Source organism: Eschrichtius robustus, chromosome 16, assembly GCF_028021215.1.
Source record: "Eschrichtius robustus isolate mEscRob2 chromosome 16, mEscRob2.pri, whole genome shotgun sequence".
Taxonomy (NCBI): domain Eukaryota; kingdom Metazoa; phylum Chordata; class Mammalia; order Artiodactyla; family Eschrichtiidae; genus Eschrichtius; species Eschrichtius robustus.
This window is the reverse complement of record NC_090839.1, coordinates 77,330,719-77,351,463: the sequence shown is the minus strand read 5'-3', so window position 1 is coordinate 77,351,463 and position 20,745 is coordinate 77,330,719. Positions and strand designations below refer to the sequence as shown.

General features: G+C 50.4%; 2 protein-coding genes across 2 annotated transcripts; one reads left to right on the top strand and one right to left on the bottom strand.

Annotated features, from left to right (window-relative positions):
* Positions 1-11,259: 11,259 nt before the first annotated feature.
* Positions 11,260-14,206, top strand: LOC137749710 (cardiotrophin-2; the record flags this gene model as incomplete). The annotated part of the gene is made up of 2 exons (XM_068523918.1): positions 11,260-11,409; positions 13,680-14,206. Coding segments are annotated over 2 exons (609 nt in total), but the record flags the coding sequence as incomplete, so codon positions are not given.
* A 377-nt stretch (positions 14,207-14,583) lies between these two features.
* On the bottom strand, positions 14,584-19,093 carry CTF1 (cardiotrophin 1). The gene is made up of 3 exons (XM_068523916.1): positions 19,033-19,093; positions 17,732-17,850; positions 14,584-16,077 (listed from the first exon to the last, which is right to left on the bottom strand). Exons 1-3 carry the CDS (start codon positions 19,055-19,057, stop codon positions 15,613-15,615), a joined length of 609 nt encoding a protein of 202 aa, XP_068380017.1. The 5' UTR covers positions 19,058-19,093; the 3' UTR covers positions 14,584-15,612.
* Positions 19,094-20,745: the final 1,652 nt, after the last annotated feature.

Sequence of the window (20,745 nt, the reverse complement as noted above, 5' to 3'; positions counted from 1 at the left end):
TGAGTCTATGTAATTCAATTGCTCTTCATTTTTGTGCCATATATTTCACATGGCCCCTGTGTTAGTTTATCTATTGCTTCCTAAATTTAGTGGCTTAAAACAATAACAGTCATTTATGATCTCTCATGGTTTCTGTGTATCAGGAATTCAGTCAGGCATCAGTAGGGATGGCTTGCCTCTGCTCTACCATGTTTGGGGGTGTCAACTATAAGACTTGAAAGCTGGGGCCGGGGTTGGAGGGACTTGGAATCATCTGAACGCTCATTCACTCATATGTGTGACTATGGATGAGGGCTGAGCTTGGGGCTGACAGCCAGAACACCTACCACACGGTCTTTTATGTCACCTGGGCTTCCTCACAACATGGTACCTAGGTTCCAAGGGCAAGTGTCCAGAGAGACACTTCTTATGCCCTAGCCTCAGAAGTCACACAAGATCACTTCTGTCACATTCTAGTTGTTACTAGCAAGTCACTAGAACCAGCCTGCATTCAAGGGAAGGGGAATCAGCCTGCTCCCTTTGAAGGGAGGCACATCAAAAAATGTGGGCACATATTTTAAAATCATCATGATACTAATGAAATATCAGTGGAAGCATGACATATTCGTGGTCTGTATTGTGAGAGAGTGCACGTGAGTAACCAAGAGCAATATTTGGGTACACTTACGGTAAAAAAAAAAACAACTAGAGATGTACTTATATTTATCAACATTTTACTTTTCACTTAATGTATGTTTTGTTTTGTGACTTTCTTTAGAAGACTTTCTCTTAGCCCCAGCTTTTAAAGTATTTTCCTATATTTTTGTTTAGTAAGTTTAGAGATCTCTTTCACATTTGTCCTTAATCTATAATTTATTTATTTTTTATTGAAATATAGTTGATTTACAACATTGTGTTAGTTTCAGTTGTACAGCAAAGTGATTCAGTTATACATATATTTTCTTCAGATTCTTTTCCATTATAGTTATTATAACATATTGAATATAGTTCCCTGTGCTATATAGTGATATGGTAATTTATTTTTTTTAATGGTGTTAGAAAGGGATCTGCCTTGGGTCAGATTCCTGAGAAACAGAGCCCAAGATGGGGATTCTTTTTTTTTTTAACTCAATAAATTTGATGTGTAACATTGTATAAGTTTAATGTATACTTACTTTGACACATTTTATATTGTAATATGATTGTCAATGTAGTGATATCTATCACATTATATAATTATAGTAAAATATTATTGTCTATATTCATTATACTGTGCATTAGATCTCTGTGACTTATTTACTACTCATTACAAGTTTGTACCTTTAAACACGGTCACTCTTATCCCCTCCGCCCCATCCTCTGGTAAAGACCATTTTATTCTCTGGTTTTTTACAGGTTTAACTTTCGTAAATTACACATATAAGAGACATCATACAGTCCTTGTCTTTCTCTGTCTGACTTATCTCACTTAACATATGTGCTTAAGGTTCATCCATATCCTCCTTTCTCACCACTGAATAATATTTCATTCTGTATATGTACTACATCTATTGATGGGCTCTTGGGTTGTTTCCATATCTTGGCTATTGTGAATAATGTTGTGATAAACATGGAAGCGCATATATCTCGTTGAAATCCTATATTTATTTCCTTTGGGTATACACCCAGAAGTGGAATTGCTGGATGGTAAGGTAGATCTACTTTTTATTATTTTTTATTATTTATTATTATTTTTATCTACTTATTTTTTGAGGAACCTCCATATTGTTTTCCATAGTAGTTGGACTTATTTACACTCCCACAAACAATGTATAAGGGTTTACTTTTCACCACATTCTCGCCAGAACCTGTTGTCTCTTATCTTCTTCATGATAGACTTTCTAACAGGTGTGAGGTGGTAGCTCACCTTGTGGTTTTGATTTGCATTTCCCTGATGATTAGTGATGTTAAGCATCTTTTCATGTGCCTGTTGGCCATTTTGATGTCCTGATGTCCTCTTTGGAATAATGTCTGTTCAGTTCCTCTGTCCACTTTTTAATTGGAATTTTTGGGGTTTTGTTATTTTTTTCCTTTTTTGTTATCTTTTTTTCTTTATTTTCATTGTTGTTTGTTTGGTTCTTGTCTTTTAGTTTTTTTGTTATTAAGCTGACAGCTCTTTATATATTTTGGATATTAACCCCTTATTGAGGGACTTCCCTGGTGGTTTAGTGGGTAAGACTCTGCGCTCCCAATGCAGGGGGCCCAGGTTTGATCCCTGGTTGGGGTACTAGATCCTGCATGCATGCCACAACTAAGAAGTCCACATGCCACAACTAAAGATCCCATGTGCCCAACTAAGACCTTGTGCAGCCAGAAAAAAAACACCAACACTTATTGGAATATGGTTTGCAAAATTGTTCTCCCATTCTATAGGTTGTCTTTTCATTTTGTTAATTGTTTTCTTGCTGTGTAGAAGCCTTTGAGTTTAATGTAGTCCAAGATGGAAATTCTTGACCAAGTGACTGGGGAAGTATTCTCAGAAGGAGAATGGGGTCATCAGAACAGGGCAGTGACGAAAAGCTGAGCAAGAATGTGGTCTCACCTGGTGACTAGCTTTGGATAGAGAAAGTTCTGGAGCCCAAATTGTATCACCAAGTTAGTTTCACCTGGAGGCAAGGGATCTACCTTTTTATCAATCTGGTGCTAGTCTGTCACTGGCCAAGTTTTTCCAGGAGGAGAGGTGCTGGGCAATTCTCCGGAGGTGGGGCAGGCGGGGGGATGGGTGTACAGTTGGTAAAGGGACCTGGGTGGGGCACCAACAGTGTGCACTACAGTTCACCTTTGCACTGTTCAAATCTACTTGCTTCTCCCATTAAGTTCTCTCCATCCACGTGCAGCTTCCCCAGGATTCTGATTGATCATAATTTCTGGGTAAACTTAGAAAAGGAGGATTAGCTCCTGAGACTTAACTGATGTTTATCACCTCTTTCCTCTGCCATCCACTCATTCTAGCCCTCCCCTTCCCTTCTGCTTCTGGCTTCAGCTAGTATTTCTGCTGGTTTTGACAGTTTGCCTGGTGGGTTGACCCTGGCCCTCACCCCTGAAGGGTCTGAGTCCCTAGTTAGCATGCCCTATGAGCCCATGGTGATGGTACTTGCCCACTTACAAATAAAACTCAGCATGGAGATCTGGAGATGTCTCAATGGATCACCTGAATGCTAAACATATTTCTGTCACCCCCATTACACAGCGGTGGTCCTGCTTCCTGGTGATGACCATGGTCTATTACCCCTGCCCGTAAGCATGTCCTTTCTTTGCCTGCTGGTCTATTGGCAGAAGGAGACCAAAGTGACCAGGGGTTGGGTGTAGCTCAAAATTTAATGGGACTCTTGCCATGTCCCCTGGTAGAAATGTCCATCCCCAATCTGGAAATTAGGATCTCTAGACCCACAGGGCCTAAAGTTGGGGGGTTGCAAGCACAAATTCCCCAAGGAGGTCACTGGGAGCAATACTAAGTGGGGCCACTCTTTCTTCTACTCCTTAATTCCCAGGTTCATGTACCTATGTTCTGGGTCACAGCACCATAAAATAGCCATTGTTTTAAGGTGTACACCTTATTCCAAAGGATGGTACTGTATCCTCTCCACGCTGGCATCTCAGCTGGGCCTTCCAGAAGTGGTTTCATCATCCTAAGAGGCCATCAGCTTCTGGATAGTGCAGCAAATGGCAGTGTGTCCACCACCGTGCTTCCATTGCTGTCATGTGGGTGCCTCCATCCCAGGGAGAAGGAGGCAGCTGTGAGTCATTCGCAGCCAATACTCTCACCAGCTGGAGATGGGTACACTGCCAGTAAAGGGGATTTGGGTGGAACACCAGCTGCGTTCACTGCATGATCTAATTTAAACTTTTCCATATAGTTTTCCAATGGCTCCAATATCTTTTATTATTATTATTATTATTGGCTGTGCCATGTGACTTGCAGGATCTTAGTTCCCCGACCAGGGATGGAACCTGGGCTCGGCAGTGAAAGCACTGAGTCCTAACCACTGGACCACCAGGGAATTCCCTCTTTTATCTTAATAGTTTATCCTTATCCTCCCTCATATGAAGTGTTCCTTTTATCACATCCAAAATTCCTATGTATACATGGGTCTACTCCTAGTCTTTCTATTCTTTTCCATTGACCTACTTGTCCAGTTCTGCATCTCTGGCATGCAGTGTTTAGTGTAGTTTTAGGGTTGTTTTTGCTATTTGGTAGGGTCTACTCATCTGATTAGAGTCTGTTCATATGTCACTTCTTCGGGAAGTTTGGGTTACACAATGGGAATTCAGTATGTGACTGTGAATGGAGGACAGCCTTGCTGGCTCTTTTTCACTTTCATTTCATTTCATTTCACGCTGTGCCGCAGGGCTTGAGGGATCTCAGTTCCCTGACCAGGGACAGGGATTGAACCAGGCCACAGTAATGAAAGCCCAGAATCCCAACCACTAGGCCACCAGGGGACTCCCACTTTCTCCCAATTTTAAAGCCAACACCTCAATCTCCCATCTGTGCTCTTCCTCTTCCTCTGGGCCTCCTCATCAGGCCCAGGGATGCTCAGGAAGCAGAGGCAAAGCGTGGGTGGATTCCAGAAGGTGCCAAGGACCAAGAGGAGACTAGGTTACGACATAGACACAAAGCACTGCTGGCTCTGTGCCTCCCATTTGGTCACCATGGTGTCCAACCATGTGTCCTCTGAATGCGGACAGATGGTGGTGCAGATACTGGGCTATGGGATGATAAGAACCAGCTCAGACATTGGGGCCAGTCCCCTCGGGTCTTAGTTGTGGTGCACGGGCTCTAGAGCGCGAGTGCTCAGTAGTTGCGGCACACGGGCTTAGTTGCCCCAGCACGTGGGATCTTAGTTCCCTGACCAGGGATCGAACCTGAGTCCCCTGCATTGGAAGGCGGATTCTTAACCACTGGACCACCAGGGAAGTCCCCGTTCTGTGTGATCTTGACAAGAACCTCTCTGAACCTCATCTGTAAAAGTGGGAATAATAACCATAAAACTTACTTCCCAGGGTCATTACAAAGATTAAATGAGATAATGTCTATTTATAAAGTGACTGGTAACATAATAGAGGCTAAAAAATATGATTCTTGTCTTTTCCCTGAATTTCATCTGCAAAATGGGGATGACAGCACCTCGTCAGTTTCCTGAGGGGAACCCAGGGGGACAAAGGCTGTGGAAAGGGTTCATAGACTGGGTTCTGGAGCCTGTGTTCAAACCCTAGCCATGCGTCCTACTAGCTGTGTGACCCTGAGCTAATCACTTAACCTTACTGTGCCTCAATTTCCTCATCTGTGAAATGGGGAAACAGTACTATCCATTCCATGGGGTTTTATAAAGGAAAGAATTATTATACAGAAAAAGCTTACAACATCACCAGGCCCTTAGTCAGTGCTCAAGAAATGTTAGTGATGATGATGAAGACAACTGAGCTGCAAGGCTGTACATTCCAGGAGGGCAGGATGCCCCTCGGTCTTGTGCATTCCCATCCCAGTCTCTGGAACAGTACCGCAAGGCTCATGGAATCAATGAATGGAGTAGGCTGTGCTGCTCGTCCTGATGGTCCCTGCGTTGGGACCATGTGCCCTCGACTGCCCAGCTGGCCCACCACCCCATCAAGACAAGGCACTGACGTGGCATTCCCAGAGATCAGGTGCAGATCAGACTCCTTGGCCTGGCTTTGCAGAGCCCCCAGCTGGAACCAGTATGCTACTGCCTTCCTTCACCCATCACTCTCGGAGGTGTCTTCCTTGTGGGTGGCCTGGTGCTGGGGCTGTGGAGATGACCCCACCTCCTGTCATGTGGAGAGAGAAATGAGGAGACTGAGAATGACAATGCAGGATGGTCAGTAAGTGGACGGGGGGGAGCTTGCGGTCAGTGGGAGCTCTGAAGGGGCAGAGGAGACGGCGAAAGCTTCCCAGAGGAGGTGAAACCCAAGTTGAAGGTTAAAATATGAGAAGGATTGTGTCAGGTGAAGAAGGAGTACTTTCTACACAGGGGGAATGACAGGAGGGGCTGGTGCTGAGCAGGCGTGAGAAGTAGGACACGCGGCTGGCATAGAAAGTGGGGAAAAGCAAGAAGTGAGGTGCAAGTCTGCACAGGGACTGGGGGATCAACGGCCTTGAAGGCCAGGCTGCAGAGCTGGGACTTCATCCTGAGGGCACTGGAGAGTCAAGGAAAGGTATGGGGGTGGCAGGGCGGGACAAGGCGACCCTTGCTCTTCCCCATCGTTTCATGCCTCAACAACAACCAATCTCTTTGCTCTGTCTACTAGCCATGTTTGTTTCTGAAACCTGCCAGGCATGTTCCCAGCCTCAGCGCCTTTGCACTTGCTTCTCTCTTTGCCTGGAGATGTAGGGGGTGAAGATTTGCAGTCAGGGGTGGGAATGGGGTTGGGCTTAATATTGGGGTCTGGGTGAGGATCTGGCTTGGAGTTCATGTTCGTGTGTTCTGAATGGGCCTCACTATGGGACCTGCTGGATGACATTGGGGTCATGCTTGAGTGTCCTGGCAGATGGAAGGGACAGATCTCTTGGGAGCATTAGTGTGGCTGGTGGGGACTGGGCTCTAAGCATGGGATGGTGGGGCATTGAGGCTTTTGCCATTGGTTGGAGGCATTAGGTACCATTGGGGTAACCCTTGAGGGGACTGGGAGGGGCCTCATTGCAGGGGTCAAGGCACTTGGTGGGTGGAGTCAGTGAGAGCCTGGGAGGTGGGAATGATTTTTCCAGTTTCCAGATGAGGAAACAAACTGAAGCTCAGTGAGGTTAAGTAACTCGCCCAAGCTAGCGAAGGACAAAGGGAGGATTTGCACCCAAGTCTGCTGACTCTTAAATTTGCTAGGATTTCCCAGGCAACAGCTTCTGGCGAGACCAAAACAGAGATGGAGACACTTGGGCTGGGAGGTGGGGCAGGACAGGGTGGCAGAGCTAATGACATCTGCCAAGACAAATGCCTTGGACAAATGGAGCTGGGCCTGGGATGGGGGCCAATTCCTCCAGCTGTGAAGGGCACCTGGGTGCCCTGGGTGTCCAGAGAGAGAACGTGAAGTCCCCAAGAGGAATAGGAGGTGGGGGGGTTGGGTGAGGGTGAGCCTGCCCTCTAGGGTGAGGTTCGGCCCCACGTACACTGCCCACCTGTGCATAGCACCAGATCGGGTGTCTGCCTCCCTCTTCCCCTCCTCCCCTCCTGCCCTCCTCCTCCTCCTCCTCCTCCTCTTTCTTCCTCCTCCTCTTCCTCCACTACCTGGCCTGGCCCACGCCTCACTGCACCCACTCAATGGGCCTAGTCTAATCCCCTGACATCACCGCCTGCCCAATACAGGCCCTGCCTGGCAGCCTTGGCAGCCCACAAGCTCAGAGACACAATTTAGGATCCCCCACCTCAGAGCCCATCTTTCCCTCAACCTCTTCCCTCCTTCAGCTCACAGTTCCGATCGGGGATACCCCAGATCCAGTCCCAAGCTGGGGGGCAGGTGTCTAGAATCTGTCCTGGCCTTGCTGTGTGACTCCAGGTAAGTAGCTGCCCCTCTCTGGGCCTCAGGCTCCTTATCTAAGTCTCCTCTACCCCCAGCTAATCACGTCAACCTGTTTTGGCTTCCTCTCAGCACCTTGTAGCTTTAGGAAATTTTGTTTTTTTATGAGTTCACATGTTTATTGTCAGGGGACCACTGGACTGTGTGCCCCTTATTATTCACCCCGGTGCCAGCACATAGCAGGGGCTCCATCGATAACTGCTGACTGAATGTATACACGGGTGAATGAATGAACAGATGTAGCTCCTGCCTTAGCAGGAAGCATATGGACCTTCTCCCTCCACACCAGCCCCAATGGGGGAGAAAGGTAGAGCAGTATTTCAGCCCTGAAACTGGATGGAAGCAGGGTGGGGGTCTGACCCACCATTTTCTGACTCGGCTGGTAGACAGGGGCTGAGAAGTGAATCTCCTTTATGGAGAGACTGGGAAAGCTCTGGAGAAGGACCAGAACCCCGGACCTGTCTCTCTGCCCTCCCCCTCTGCCACAAGGCTTCCCCAGGCGTGGGTGGGGTGGGGGAGGGGAGGGCCTCAGGTATATGTCTGTGTGTCCCTGTGTGCTTTACCTGGGCAGAGGGCAGCCACTGACCCAAGATCTCCCAGGATAGCAGAGGCTGAGACATGGCTAAATCTCAGGATTCCTGACCTCCAGCTGCACACGTGTGTATGTGTGCACATGCGTGGCCATGGTGTGTGTACACGCCATGTGTATATGTGTCTGCTCCAAGCATGTGCCTCTGGTGGGGCCTCCGGGTATGGTTGTGTGTTCATAGGCATCTGTGTGGACGCATGCGCAGTCCTGTGTTTGGCTCTCCCAGGCAGGGTGTGAGGTACAACATGGGTGTAGGCATGTCCACTAGAGTGTCAGCTCCATGAGGGAAGGGATTTGTGTCTGACTTGCTCCCTGCTCTATCCCAGCATCTGGAACAGGGACAAGCACACAGTTGGGGTCAATACATCCTTGACTGAATAAACGTATGAAAGTGTGTGCACATGTCTGGTGTGTGCCCACTTGCCAACCCATGTGTAGATGTGCACATGCTCCTGTGTCTAAGGGTGCACCTGGGTGTGGGTGCTGTTGCTGACATGTCAACCTCCTGTCCCTTTTCCAAACTCCTCAGGAGCCAGGGCCCAATGCCTGGGTCCCCATGGGGCGGAGCAGGGGGCCTCCTCCTCACGGGAAACTGGATCCCTGGACGTGCAGAGCAGCAGGAAGCAGGGAGGCCCCTTTGTCCCCCGATAATCCCCTCCCCGACTGGCCCCCTTTCTCCCAGCAACCGGGGTTTAAGGTCGAGTTTGGGGGCTGTAGGGAACGAGGGTGCCACCTCAGTGTCCCCTTCCCTACCTATTCCCTGCCCCCGGGGCTTCTGCACCTGCCCTCCCACTCTGAGGGTGTGACTCCTTCCCTCCCTCGTGGGCAGCCCTAGGGCTCAGCCCCAGGTATAAAGCCACCTGAAGGGCGGGAGGAAAGATGCCCCAGAACCACCCGGAGACTGCAGAGAGGAAGGAGCCAAGGAGAGAGCATGAGCTATCATCCGCCGCGTGAGTGAGGGAGGGCACCGAGGTCCCGAGACCAGGACGGGAGGGGGTACCGCCCGGCCCTCTGGCCCATCTGTCTCAGGTGCCTGGCTATTTTACATCTGCTGCGAACCTCCAAATCCTTAAACACAGAGGACTTCATTCGTCATTCATTCATTCATTCACTCAAGAAATATTTACCAAGCGCCTGTTAGGCACTAGGCAGTATTCTAAGCATTTGGGGACATAGCAGTAAAGAAACAGACAAAAAGTTTGTTGAATGAATGAATGAATGAATGGGTCTTCACCTTCAAGCCTTCCCTTAAGTTCTGAATTTCTGGGAATTCAGGAATGTAGACAGGGAAGCCAAGGAGGCCACCCTGGTTTGTCTCTCGTCCCCATCATAGCTGGTGACCTTAGGGAATTGCCCTCTTCTCTGATCCTCACACTGTTGGTGGGAACAACTGGCCCGACCCTTGAGAAGCCAATTTGGCAGCATTTACTCAAATTTAAAATAAATACACCCTCCAATCCAGATATTTCCACTTCTAGCAGTTCCCAAAGAGGCTGGGATAATGATGTTCACGGCAGCATCCATTCATTTAAAAAATATTTATGGGGGCTTCCTTGGTGTCACAGTGGTTAAGAATCTGCCTGCCAATGCAGGGGACACGGGTTCGAGCCCTGGTCCAGGAAGATCCCACATGCCGTGGAGCAACTGAGCCCGTGCACCACAGCTACTGAGCCTGCGCTCTAGAGCCCGCGAGCCACAACTACTGAGCCCGCGTGCCACAAATACTGAAGCCCACACGCCTAGAGCCCATGCTCCCCAACAAGAGAAGCCACCACAATGAGAAGCCTGCACACCGCAACGAAGAGTAGCCCCCCACTCTCCGCAACTAGAGAAAAAGCCCACGCGTAGCAATGAAGATCCAACACAGCCAAAGAAAAATAAATAAAATGAATAAGTTTATTTAAAAATATATATATATTTATCAAGCTCTGCGCTAGGTGCTGGGGAACCAGCAGTGAATGAAGCAGGTGAGGTTTCTTCTTTCCTGGAGCCAACATTCTAGGGGGAGAGACAGCAACAAGCAAGTAGACAAATAAATAAATGAGGGATCTGTAAACAGCAGAAGTCTCTGAAGACTACACATCAGGGAGACGGAGGGGTTTTTGAGTTGAGGCCTGAAGGACCAGAAGGAGCAGCCTTGGGTAGGTTTGTGGGGTGGTCATGGCAGGACCCAGCAAGGCAAAGCCTGCACGGGGGTGCTGCAGAAAAGAGGGGCCAGGCCTTGTAGCCCACACGGAGGACTCTGGCTTTCACTGTGTTAGGTGGGAGCCACGGGAAGGTTTGGGCAGAGGAGGGATCTAGCTGGACTTGGAGAGTTGCGGGGTGGCGGAGAGAGGCAAGGGTGGAGACAGAGACACCAGCAGAGAGAGAGGTAGTTCGATTCTAGATACTTCTTTTCATCTTTTAAAACTTTTTTTATTGAAAATAACGAATACGTACAGGGAAATGTGCAAAAGTCCTAAGTATATAGCTCAATGAATTTTCACAAAGTCAAGGTATCCTTGTCATAAGTGCTCAGATCAAGCAACACAGACAGACCGAGGGAGTTCCCTGGTGGCCTAGTGGTTAGGATTTCAGGCTTTCACTGCCATAGCCCAGGTTCAATCCCTGGTCGGGAAACTGAGATCCCGCAGGCTGCACAGTGCGGCCGGAAAAAAAAAAACAACAGACCTCTCGGCCACCTTTTAAGGACAGAGCCAACAGGATTTACTGTGGGTTGAACATAAGAGAAGGAGAGAATGAGGCGTCTAAAAGGACCCCATGGTTTTGACCTGAGCACCCGGGAGAATGGATGTGCTCTTCCTTGAGTGGGGAAGACTGGGAGAGGAAGGGGAAGAGGGCATCTTGAGCTGAGCATTGGATATATTTTTTTTTGAGCATTGGATATTTTGACTTTGAGAAGCTTATTAATATCCAAGGGAAAATGTCAAGCAGGAAGTTGAATACATGAGTCTGGAGTTCAGGGGAATATTTTGGGCTGGAAATAATGGGCTTAAAGGATGGTTCTGCCCTGACTTGGATACACAAGATCATTGCAGGCCACAAGGGCTGTACCCATTTGAGGAGTTGTTATGACGAATGAATGAATTGGCAGGCGAGGCCGGGGACTTGGTACTGACCTCTGATTTCTCCTGCCAGCCCCCCTCTGCCTGCTGACCCTGCTGCTGCCACCCCTCGGTCTGGGGGCCCCCATCTCCCCAGCTGAGCCCATCAGTCAAGCCTACAGCCTGGCACTCTACATGCAGAAGAATACTTCAACACTGCTGCAGACTTATGTGAGTGATACGGCATGAGCAGGGAATGAGGGGAGAAGGGCGCCACCCTCCTGGCCCAGCCCTGGGTAGGGGAAGCAGAGCAAGGCCAGAAGAAGGCTCCTCCATGGGTCCAAGGGTATAGGGACTCTGCCATCTAGAGACATACCCCCGGGGAACATTGTCACTGATGGCTGGCTGACCTTGGGCAAGTCATTCCTTCTCTCCCAGTCTCAGCTTCCTCATCCGCCAAATGGGCTGGTGCTCCTGCCTTGGCTGACCTCTCAGGACTGTTAGAAGATTCAAAGGAAGCACATAGAGGGAAAGGCTTTAGGGGATCATGATTCTTTCCACAACTACCTCATGCCCCGTGCTTTCTTTTCTTTTTTCTTTTTTTTTGATAAATTTATTTATTTATTTATTTATTTATTTATTTATTTATTTTTGGCTGCATTGGGTCTTCGTTGCTGTGCACGGGCTTTCTCTAGTTGTGGCAAGTTGGGGCTGCTCTTTGTTGCGGTGCACGGGCTTCTCATTGCGGTGGCTTCTCTTGTTGCAGAGTACAGGCTCTAGAGCTCAGGCTCAGTAGCTGTGGCTCACAGGCTTAGTTGCTCCGTGGCATGTGAGATCTTCCTGGACCAGGGCTCGAACTCGTGTCCCCTGCATTGGCAGGCGGATTCTTAACCACTACATCACCAGGGAAGCCTGCCCCGTGCTTTCTTGAGCCTAAGCCATGCTGGGAACTCTAGCCTTATTATCTTTTCTTTTAATTCATTTATTTATTTATTTATTTATTTTTGGCTGCATTGGGTCTTCGTTGCTGTGCGCGGGCTTTCTCTAGTTGCAGCGAGCGGGGGCTACTCTTCGTTGCAGTGCACAGGCTTCTCATTGTGGTGGCTTCTCTTGCTGCGGAGCATGGGCTTTAGGCGCATGGGCTTCAGTAGTTGTGGCACGCGGGCTCAGTAGTTGTGGTGCATGGGCTTAGTTGCTCCACGGCATGTGGGATCTTCCCGGACCAGGGCTTGAACCCATGGCCCTGGCACTGGCAGGCGGATTCTCAACCACTGCACCACCAGGGAAGTCCCTAGCCTCATTATCTTACTGACTCCTCAAATAGTTCTGAGAGGTGGATTTACAACCCATTTTACAGATAAGGAATACTGAGTTTTAGAGAGGGGGAATAATTTGCCTGAGGTCACAAAACTGTCTAGAAGTTCAAACTGGCAGCCTCCTGATTGGGTCTGACCCACAGATGTTTTGTTTAGGCCATCCAATGCTTGTTCAGATTCTGAGTACGAGTGCCTGGCAATAACAGGCACAGGGATCCTATTGGCCTCCTGCCACCCCCACCCCCATCTTAGTCCTGCCCTCTTCCCCAAGTGACATGATCTGCCTGGCCCCTGGAGGCCCTGGGGTTTGTGACTCTTCCGCTGTGCTATATTCTAGGTCCATGTGAAGTTACTTAATCTAGTTTCTAATCTCATATCTGTCACCAAACCCTGGGTAGCTTTGGGCACCCTGAGCCTCAGTTTCCCCACTTGTAAGACGGGGATGTAGGACCAGGTGATCTATCAATTAGGGCATTTATCAGTGTGCATTAAAATTCTGTGGGCCTAGGTTTGTGGAGGCGAGAACTTTAATGGAGAAGGCACTCAACTAAATTTAATAATATTAATAATTTTTTATTAATGATTATAATAAAATGAACAAACATAAACCACTAAATGCTGTGAATAAAAAGGAAATAGGGCTGTAACTATTATACATTGTCAATAATATATTTATATTGAAAATATTGCAATAAGTAACATAGTCATAGTGTTCATGATACTTATATAAATATATAGTTCGTGAATGATATTAATGCCCTTATTGTATGCCAGGTGCTGTGCTAAGTGCTTTATACATTGCGTTGGCCAACTAGTTCATTCAGTTTTAAGTAAAAATAAAAGACACCTCTTTCATTTTCACCAAGAACTTTATTGAACAACGTATTCATTAACCAAACTAACTTTCTGGCCAGCCCAATATATTACTTATCTTCACCATAATAGTGTCACATGGGAATTACTGAAGCTGTGATTCAAAGTTGCACAACTTGTACGCGGAGGAGGCCAAATTGGAACCTAACAGAGCCCAGGCTCTGTGCTAGAACATTTCACCAACTCCCTGAGAGGCAGGGAATGGCGACTCCCCCTGGGAAGATGCCAGTCTCATGGAAGGCAGATGTGAAGTCAGGGGAGACCCAGGGCAGCCTTTTGGTCTCCTCACTCCCGTCTCTGTCCCTCATGCAGCTCCAGTGCCAAGGCAGCCCCTTTAGTGATCCTGGCTTCTCAGCCCCAGAGCTCCAGCTCAGCAGCCTGCCTCCTGCCACAGTCTCCTTCAAGACCTGGCATGCGCTGAACGACAGGGAGCGTCTGAGCTGTGCCCAGGGGGCCTTCCTGGCCTTGACCCAGCACCTCCAGCTCGTGGGGGATGACCAGAGTGACCTGAACCCTGGCAGTCCCATCCTTCTGGCTCAGCTCGGGGCTGCAAGACTCAGGGCCCAAGGCCTGCTGGGCAACATGGCTGCCATCATGACTGCCCTGGGCCTGCCTATCCCCCCAGAAGAGGACACTCTTGGGCTTGTCCCCTTCGGGGCCTCGGCCTTCGAGAGGAAATGTCGAGGTTATGTAGTAACCCGGGAATATGGACATTGGACTGACCGAGCTGTGAGGGACTTGGCTCTGCTCAAGGCCAAATACCCTGGGTAGAGGAGGTGGGACTTCCCGTCAGAGGCTGCAACACTTCCCCTTTCACAACGGACTCTTTTCTGCCTTGCTTCTTGGCTAGAAAGGAGACACATCTTGTCTAGGAGACAGGGCTTGTGTACCATGTATTTGGGAAAATTTCCTGGTAACCAGGCCTCAAGTCGCCACTGCCTGGGCGACTGCCTAGGTCCTATGGCCTCCCTTCCAGATCTGGGTGGGACTCTATGGATATCATTTTATGGATTACCAGTCCAGTGGTACTGGTTGCCCACTTCCTGGGTGGAAAAAAGTATCTCTTTGAAGTGGCTTCACTTCCCATTCTACGGGGCAGTACAGTTGGTCTCCTTCCTGGGCTCTCCCTGAGACCTTCTCCCTCCTGTAATTTTGGGGAGGTCCAGGGGCTGCCTTCTTGTCTCCGTCTACCTCACTTCCTGTATGAAGATATGGACTTTCTGAGCAACTAGGCCTCCCTTCTTGCTGGAGCTCATTTCATCCCCTAGTCTACCTCTCCGACTCTGGCCACTGTTCCAACTTCCCATCTTAAGGGGCTTCACTTCCTATTCAGTGGACATCCGATTCTTGAAAAACTCAGGACTCGTGTCACATCTGTTTCCTGCTCAGAACACATCCACTTCCTGTTCTGGGCTGAGAAATGGCATCCCTGGCCTGGGGCTCTCATGAATCTCCTATTTATACTGTGGCTTTTGCGGATGTCTGGGGGAACCAGTTTGTAACCCAAGGACCTTATTCTCCTTAAAGGTGTCTCCCCATTTTCAACAACTATATATACTGGTAACTTTAATGTTCTTTTTATTTTTAAACATTTTATTTACAAAAAATTAATTTATTCTCGTAAATAAAACTCTTTTTAAGGGGTGATTTTTTTTTTCTCTCCAGTAGACCTAACTTGGGGGGAAGGGAAGGTACAGGGATAGGGCAGAGGGAGGGGAAGAAGGGAAAGGACATCAAAGGCAGAGGGGGCAGGGCCGCAAAGGGTGGGAGCGGGGAGGGGGAGAGCAGCAGGTGGAGTGACCCTGGGGGAAGGTGGCTGAAATTTGTCTGGAGGAGCCCACCCACCACAGGGTCAGCAGACATGTCCCTAGCCAGGAAAGGAGAAAGAGAAGGACAGAGGGAAACAGAGTGCCAGGTGTCCCCTCCTTGAGATGAGGTGCAGATGTACACATGCTCACATGGGGCCAAGAGGAGGCAAGAGATGGGGAGAAGCGGAGACAGAGATCCCCAGCAAGGCAGGCCCAAGCGATGGAGAAAAAGAGGGGGAAAGCAAGGAAGTGATAGACATGGGAAGTCACAGACGGAGACACGAAGGCCCCAGGGAGAAAAAGAGATCGAGAGCGTACAAAGCAAATAGAGAGATGGAGACGGTCGGAGAACACAGAGACGCTGCTGGAGATGGAGAGGGATGGAGAGGCGGAGACGGCCCAGGAGGGGACCGCGAGCTGCGGCGCGCGCCCCGCTCTCAGGCCGGGCCCCCGGGCGCCAGCTGGCCTAGGTCGGCCTCTGTGCGGCTCACCCACTCGCGGTAGAGGCCGCACACGCGGAGCCCCAGCACCTTGGCCGGGAAGACGCCCGCGGTGGCAGTGGCCGCGGCGACGGCGGCGGCGGCAGGCTCCGGTTGGGGCCCGCGGGTCTCGGCACCCAGCGCGGCCAGCACGGCCTCCACGGCGGCGCCCAGGGCCCGCGCCTGGCGCGCCGCGTCCTCCAGGCGCCGCAGCAGGCGCAGCGCGCGCGGGTTCAGCTCGGCCTGGCGGCGGCGCACGACGTCCAGCAGCGGTGGCAGCGCGGCCAGCGCTGCCTCGTCCAGCCGCAGGCGCTCGGGCACCGGCAGGCCCGCGTGGCCCGGGGCCGGGGCGCTCAGATCGGCCACCGGCAGCCGCGGGGGCGAGAAGCCAGGCAGCCCGAAGGGGTCTCCCTGGTGCTGCACCTGCGGAGACGCGGCAGTCAGGGCGGCTCCTCCACCCGGAACTCAGCCCTCCACCCCTCTCCTGGGTCGTCAGTGTCCCCATCTCGTAAATGACACACTCCTGCCAACAGAGAGGCTGTGTTTGAGATAATACAAAACAACAAAAACCACCGTGTGCTTTACACCACTGCTTTGTTTCCTCATTTCCTCAATGGAGATAATAACCATATCAACTTCATAAGGTAGTTATGAGGCTGTTAAGATGCTTAAGGCAGGTCCTGACTCATTGGAAGGGCACAAAAAATGTTAGCTCTTTTCTTAATGCTATCTTACAGACCCAGCTTCAAATCCTGTCTCCACCACTTACTAGCTGTGCCGTTTGGTGCAAAACCGTTTCCTTCTCTGAGCCTCAGTGGTCTCCTCTGTAAGATGGGGGAACAGTTCCCTGTCCTGCCTTCCTACCACGGACCTCTTGAGAATTACAGAAGATAGTGCAGGGACCGAGTTTGTTTCACTCCCTCCCCCCCATTCTTCCCCACTTCTGCACCTGCTTGACACACAACCAGGGGCTCAATGAATAACTGTCATGTGAATGAACAAATGAAAAGATAAAGGTGATTTGTAATTTGTAAAGATGCTATAACAACACCATTTATCCTTTCCTAACATTTTGCTTCTGGTTCAGGCACTGTGCTGCTTTAAACACACTATTCCTAATCTTCCAAAAAATGGGTGTGATGATGATGATCATGGTCTTGTAAATGAGGATATTGGGACTGACTTATCCTAGGTCATCCATCTAGGAAGGGGCAGAAGCTGGAATTTGAACCAAAGTTGGTAGGACTACAAAGCTAGCTTTATTATCGTACTATTGCTGTCATAATTATTAAATTATTATATTTAATGTTCTCAGTACTGCCCATGGTCACAACAAGTTGGCAGGGCTACAGTCTATCTGATTCAAAACTATACCCTCCCTCCACTACACCAGAGTAATTTGGGGAACTATCTAGGTTCCTTTGTCAGTGTCCTCTGGCCAACCAAAGATTTTGGCAGATCCTTCTCCTCTGTAAAAGTGTCCTCTTGGGATGGCATTTTTACCCCTAGATTGAAACCCCTTCTTGGCTTCTCTGCATAACACAGGTAGAAGAGTTCACAGCTCATCTTATTCAACTGCCTCCTTTTTTTTTTTCTTTTTTTTTTTTGGCCCTGCCGGGATCTTAGTTCCCCGACCAGGGATTGAACGCAGGCTCTGGCAGTGAAAGTGCCCAAATCCTAATCACTGGACCTCCAAGGAACTCCCTTAACTGCCTCCTTTTACACCTGGGGAGTCCCAAGCTCATGGAGGTGAGATGACAAGATCACACAGAGCCTAAGAACATAGGTTTCCAGACTCCCAGCCCAGAGTTCTCTTCACTCTCTCAGGTTGCTTCTGTCTTAAAGTACCAAGGAGGGAGCCTCCATGCTGAGGCTAATGGAGGGGCATTTAGGGCACAGACAGGGTCCTCCTCCAATTTGCTGTGTGGCCGGGGGCCCGTTACTGACCCCTCTTGGGAGCCCCAATTTCTGCAACTGTGAAGTGAGATTGAGAAAATGGGTGGTCAAGGACCCCTTGATCTGTATGTACTTCCCCATTCCCCAGGCCCCTGGTACCCACACCCTGAACCCCACTCACATATTCCTGGAGCAGCTGCTCAGCATATTTGGTGAGGAGGCGGGCAAGGCTGTGTGTCTGTTGGATCTTGGACTCCAAGTGGGGAAGGGGTGAGATTGAGGAGTCAGCCTGGGGGTCCTCTGGTGGGAAAAGGGGGGGAGGAATGAGGGCACCCCAACCCCTTTCTTCTTGACCACTTCTTCCAGGCTGGCTCTTCCTGAACCCGGAAGCTCCACTCTGAATTCTCCACCTTTTAAGCCAGGCAGGCTCTGTCCCATTCCAACTGAGGGAAAATAGGGCACCAGACATTTGCCAAACGGTTGTTCTCCCTGAAATGTGTTCCCTGTCCCCAAATCATGGTTGAAATCCTATTAAAGCCAAATTCAAATACTGCCTCCTCAGTGCAGCCTCCAGATTCACTCCTCCTTTAAATTAACTTCTTCCTTCTACTTAAGGCCATTTGTTCATACTTCCAAGGCGGTTCTTTTAATGTCTCTTTTATCTGTGAGAATCTGCCTCAGCCTGGGAGCCCTTTGAGGGAAGGGCTCACTTATCTCTGTACCTCAGTGATTGTTGGTGGAATTCAGCATCATCGAAGCACAGAACTTAAAACTGAAACAAGCCTTTAAGTCCATTCTACAGATTGGGATACTGAAGTGCCATTTCTTCCCTGATGGTCCTTCTGTGCAAAACCGTGGGCTGGGCACCGTACAGTTTCAATGAATCAGCAACCGGCCTTAACCAGCACAAGTTAGAGGGTGGTGCCCCAGGAGGAAGAATACATTTCCCGAGACGCCTAGCGCGCGTGCCCAGGGCATGCTGGGGAATGTAGTCCTAGCCCGGCAACTCCCGCCCCGCCCCTCGCTAGAGTTTGCCCCGCGGGTCCCTATCCTTAACAGCCTCGACTTTCGTCTCCTGTCGTCACTTACCAGCCCCTGTGGCCCAAAGACTTCCGCCCCTAACTTTACCCCTCGCTCTGGCTCCCAGCTCTGATTCTTTCCCGGTACTCAGATAGGGTCCCGGCGTCCTGCCCCAGCCACGACCCCAATTCTCCCCTAGGGTGTACTCGAACCGGTAATCTACCTCCTGAGCCCAAGTCCCTGAAGGCACAGCCCCAGGCCTCCTCTAAACTCCGGCGCTTGCCCCTTCCCACAGCTCACGCACAACTCACCCGCTCGTTACCTGACACCGGGGCCCTGCTCTCCCCAGCTCAGGCCGCTCCCTTCCCGGACCTAGGGGTGGCAGGGGCCCAGACCCCAGCTTCCAGCCCTTCTGACCCCTGCTCCCCTCGGCGCTCGGGATCCGGCCCTTCAGCCCCTTACCCAGACTTCCCTCCCTCCGGCTCATGCTGGCCCCAGACAGATCCCGGTTGCCTCCACGCCCCCCTACCGAGAAGGGGAGAAAGGGGAAAAGGGTAGGGGCGTGGCCCGGCCGTAGCCAATCAGGGCTCAGACCCCAACAATCTACCACCCCCTTCCACCCCACCTCCCACCCCACCTCCGCTGCCCCAGGCAGGATTCCTTGGCCCTGAGCTCAGCTCCCTGCATGCACGGCCTAGTCGGGAAGGAGGCGGCAGGTTGTCTGCAGGGTGGACTCGGGACCTGCAGGCTTGGGTTGCCGGGGCCTGGGAGACAGCCCAGAGTCAGATGGGAGGAGAAGGCTCAGGCTCCGACCTGGGGGAAGGCTTGGCGCCCGGGCTGCTTTTCGGAGAAAGCTGGGGAGGGGTGGGTGGTGGAGAGGGAGCAGCTGGCAGGACAGGAATGTGCTGCCCTTCCTCTTAGCTGGGGGAGGGGAGAGCGGGGTGCGTGAGAGGCCAAGGTGGGGGCCCTCAGGCTTAGGCCACACCTGCCCGGACATACACCTCCCGGCCTATCTCAGATGGCTTCTGCCCTTGCTTTCACAGTCACACCTACTAGGGGGCCACCTCACCTCACCTTACCAGACCCAGTAAGAGAACTCTTCTGACACACCCGCATCTACTGAAGGGTTCTCACACAGGAACAAGCTTAAGAGACAGGTACAGGGAGTCATACCCACGCGTCAACCCACTAACCTGATGCAGACAAATGCTGAACGGTCTGTACACACTTACTTATCCCCACAAATGGTTCCCAAGCACCCACACTCTCCTTGGCTCTGGGACCCAGAGATGATCCATTCTTGGTCTCTAGCCCCCTGAGGAGCTCACAGTCTGATGGGGAAACGATAGACAACAGCTTGTTATGGGGTTTGTGAATGAAGAAACTGGGAAGGAGACCTGTGTGTCTGTGAGTACATTGCCATGTGCAGACAACTGCCAGAATAAAGGAAGAAAGAGATGAACTGGCAGAGGGCACAGCAGGTGGGGCCATCACACACTTTTTTTTGCGGGGGGGGCTGCATTGGGTCTTCGTTGCTGTGCATGGGCTTTCTCTAGTTGCGGCGAGCGGGGGCTACTCTTCGTTGCGGTGCGCGGGCTTCTCATTGCGGTGGCTTCTCTTGCTGCGGAGCACAGGCTCTAGGCGCGCGGGCTTCAGTAGTTGCGGCACGTGGGCTCTAGAACGCAGGCTCAGTAGTTGTGGCGCATGGTATTAGTTGCTCCGCGGCATGTGGGAGCTTCCCGGACCAGGGCTCAAACCCGTGTCCCCTGCATTGGCAGGCAGATTCTTAACCACTCCGCCACCAGGGAAGTCACCATCACACATTTTTTTAACAGAGACTGTTGTTGGGTATTTACTATGTGCAAGGCACTGTTCTAAGTTATACATGTATTAACTCACTCCCATGTTATAGCCGAGGAATTAGAAATAAGTGACTTGTCCAAGGTCACTGGACAAGAAGAGCTGGGATTTTACCCCAGCAGTTTGGATCCAGAAATGCTGTCATAACCACCTTCCTATACCTTAACCCCTCTGAACATAATAACACCAAAACACACAGACATAATAGCCACACCCTTGAAACACACGCACACATAACAACAGAAATTTAGAAGGTGGCATCTGCTGACAAACACAGCCTCAAACAAAATCAACCAAGACACACTCATTTTAAGT

Bases quoted from the DNA above. Each gene is read 5' to 3' on its own strand.
- CTF1 (XM_068523916.1), bottom strand. From the start codon at position 19,057: ATGAGCCGGAGGGAGGGAAGTCTGG. The intron at 17,851-19,032 runs GTAAGGGGCTGA...TTTTCCCACCAG, and splicing joins CCGGAGGGAGGGAAGTCTGG to AGGACCCCCAGGCTGACTCC. The intron at 16,078-17,731 runs GTGAGTGGGGTT...GCGTCTCCGCAG, and splicing joins AGCAGCTGCTCCAGGAATAT to GTGCAGCACCAGGGAGACCC.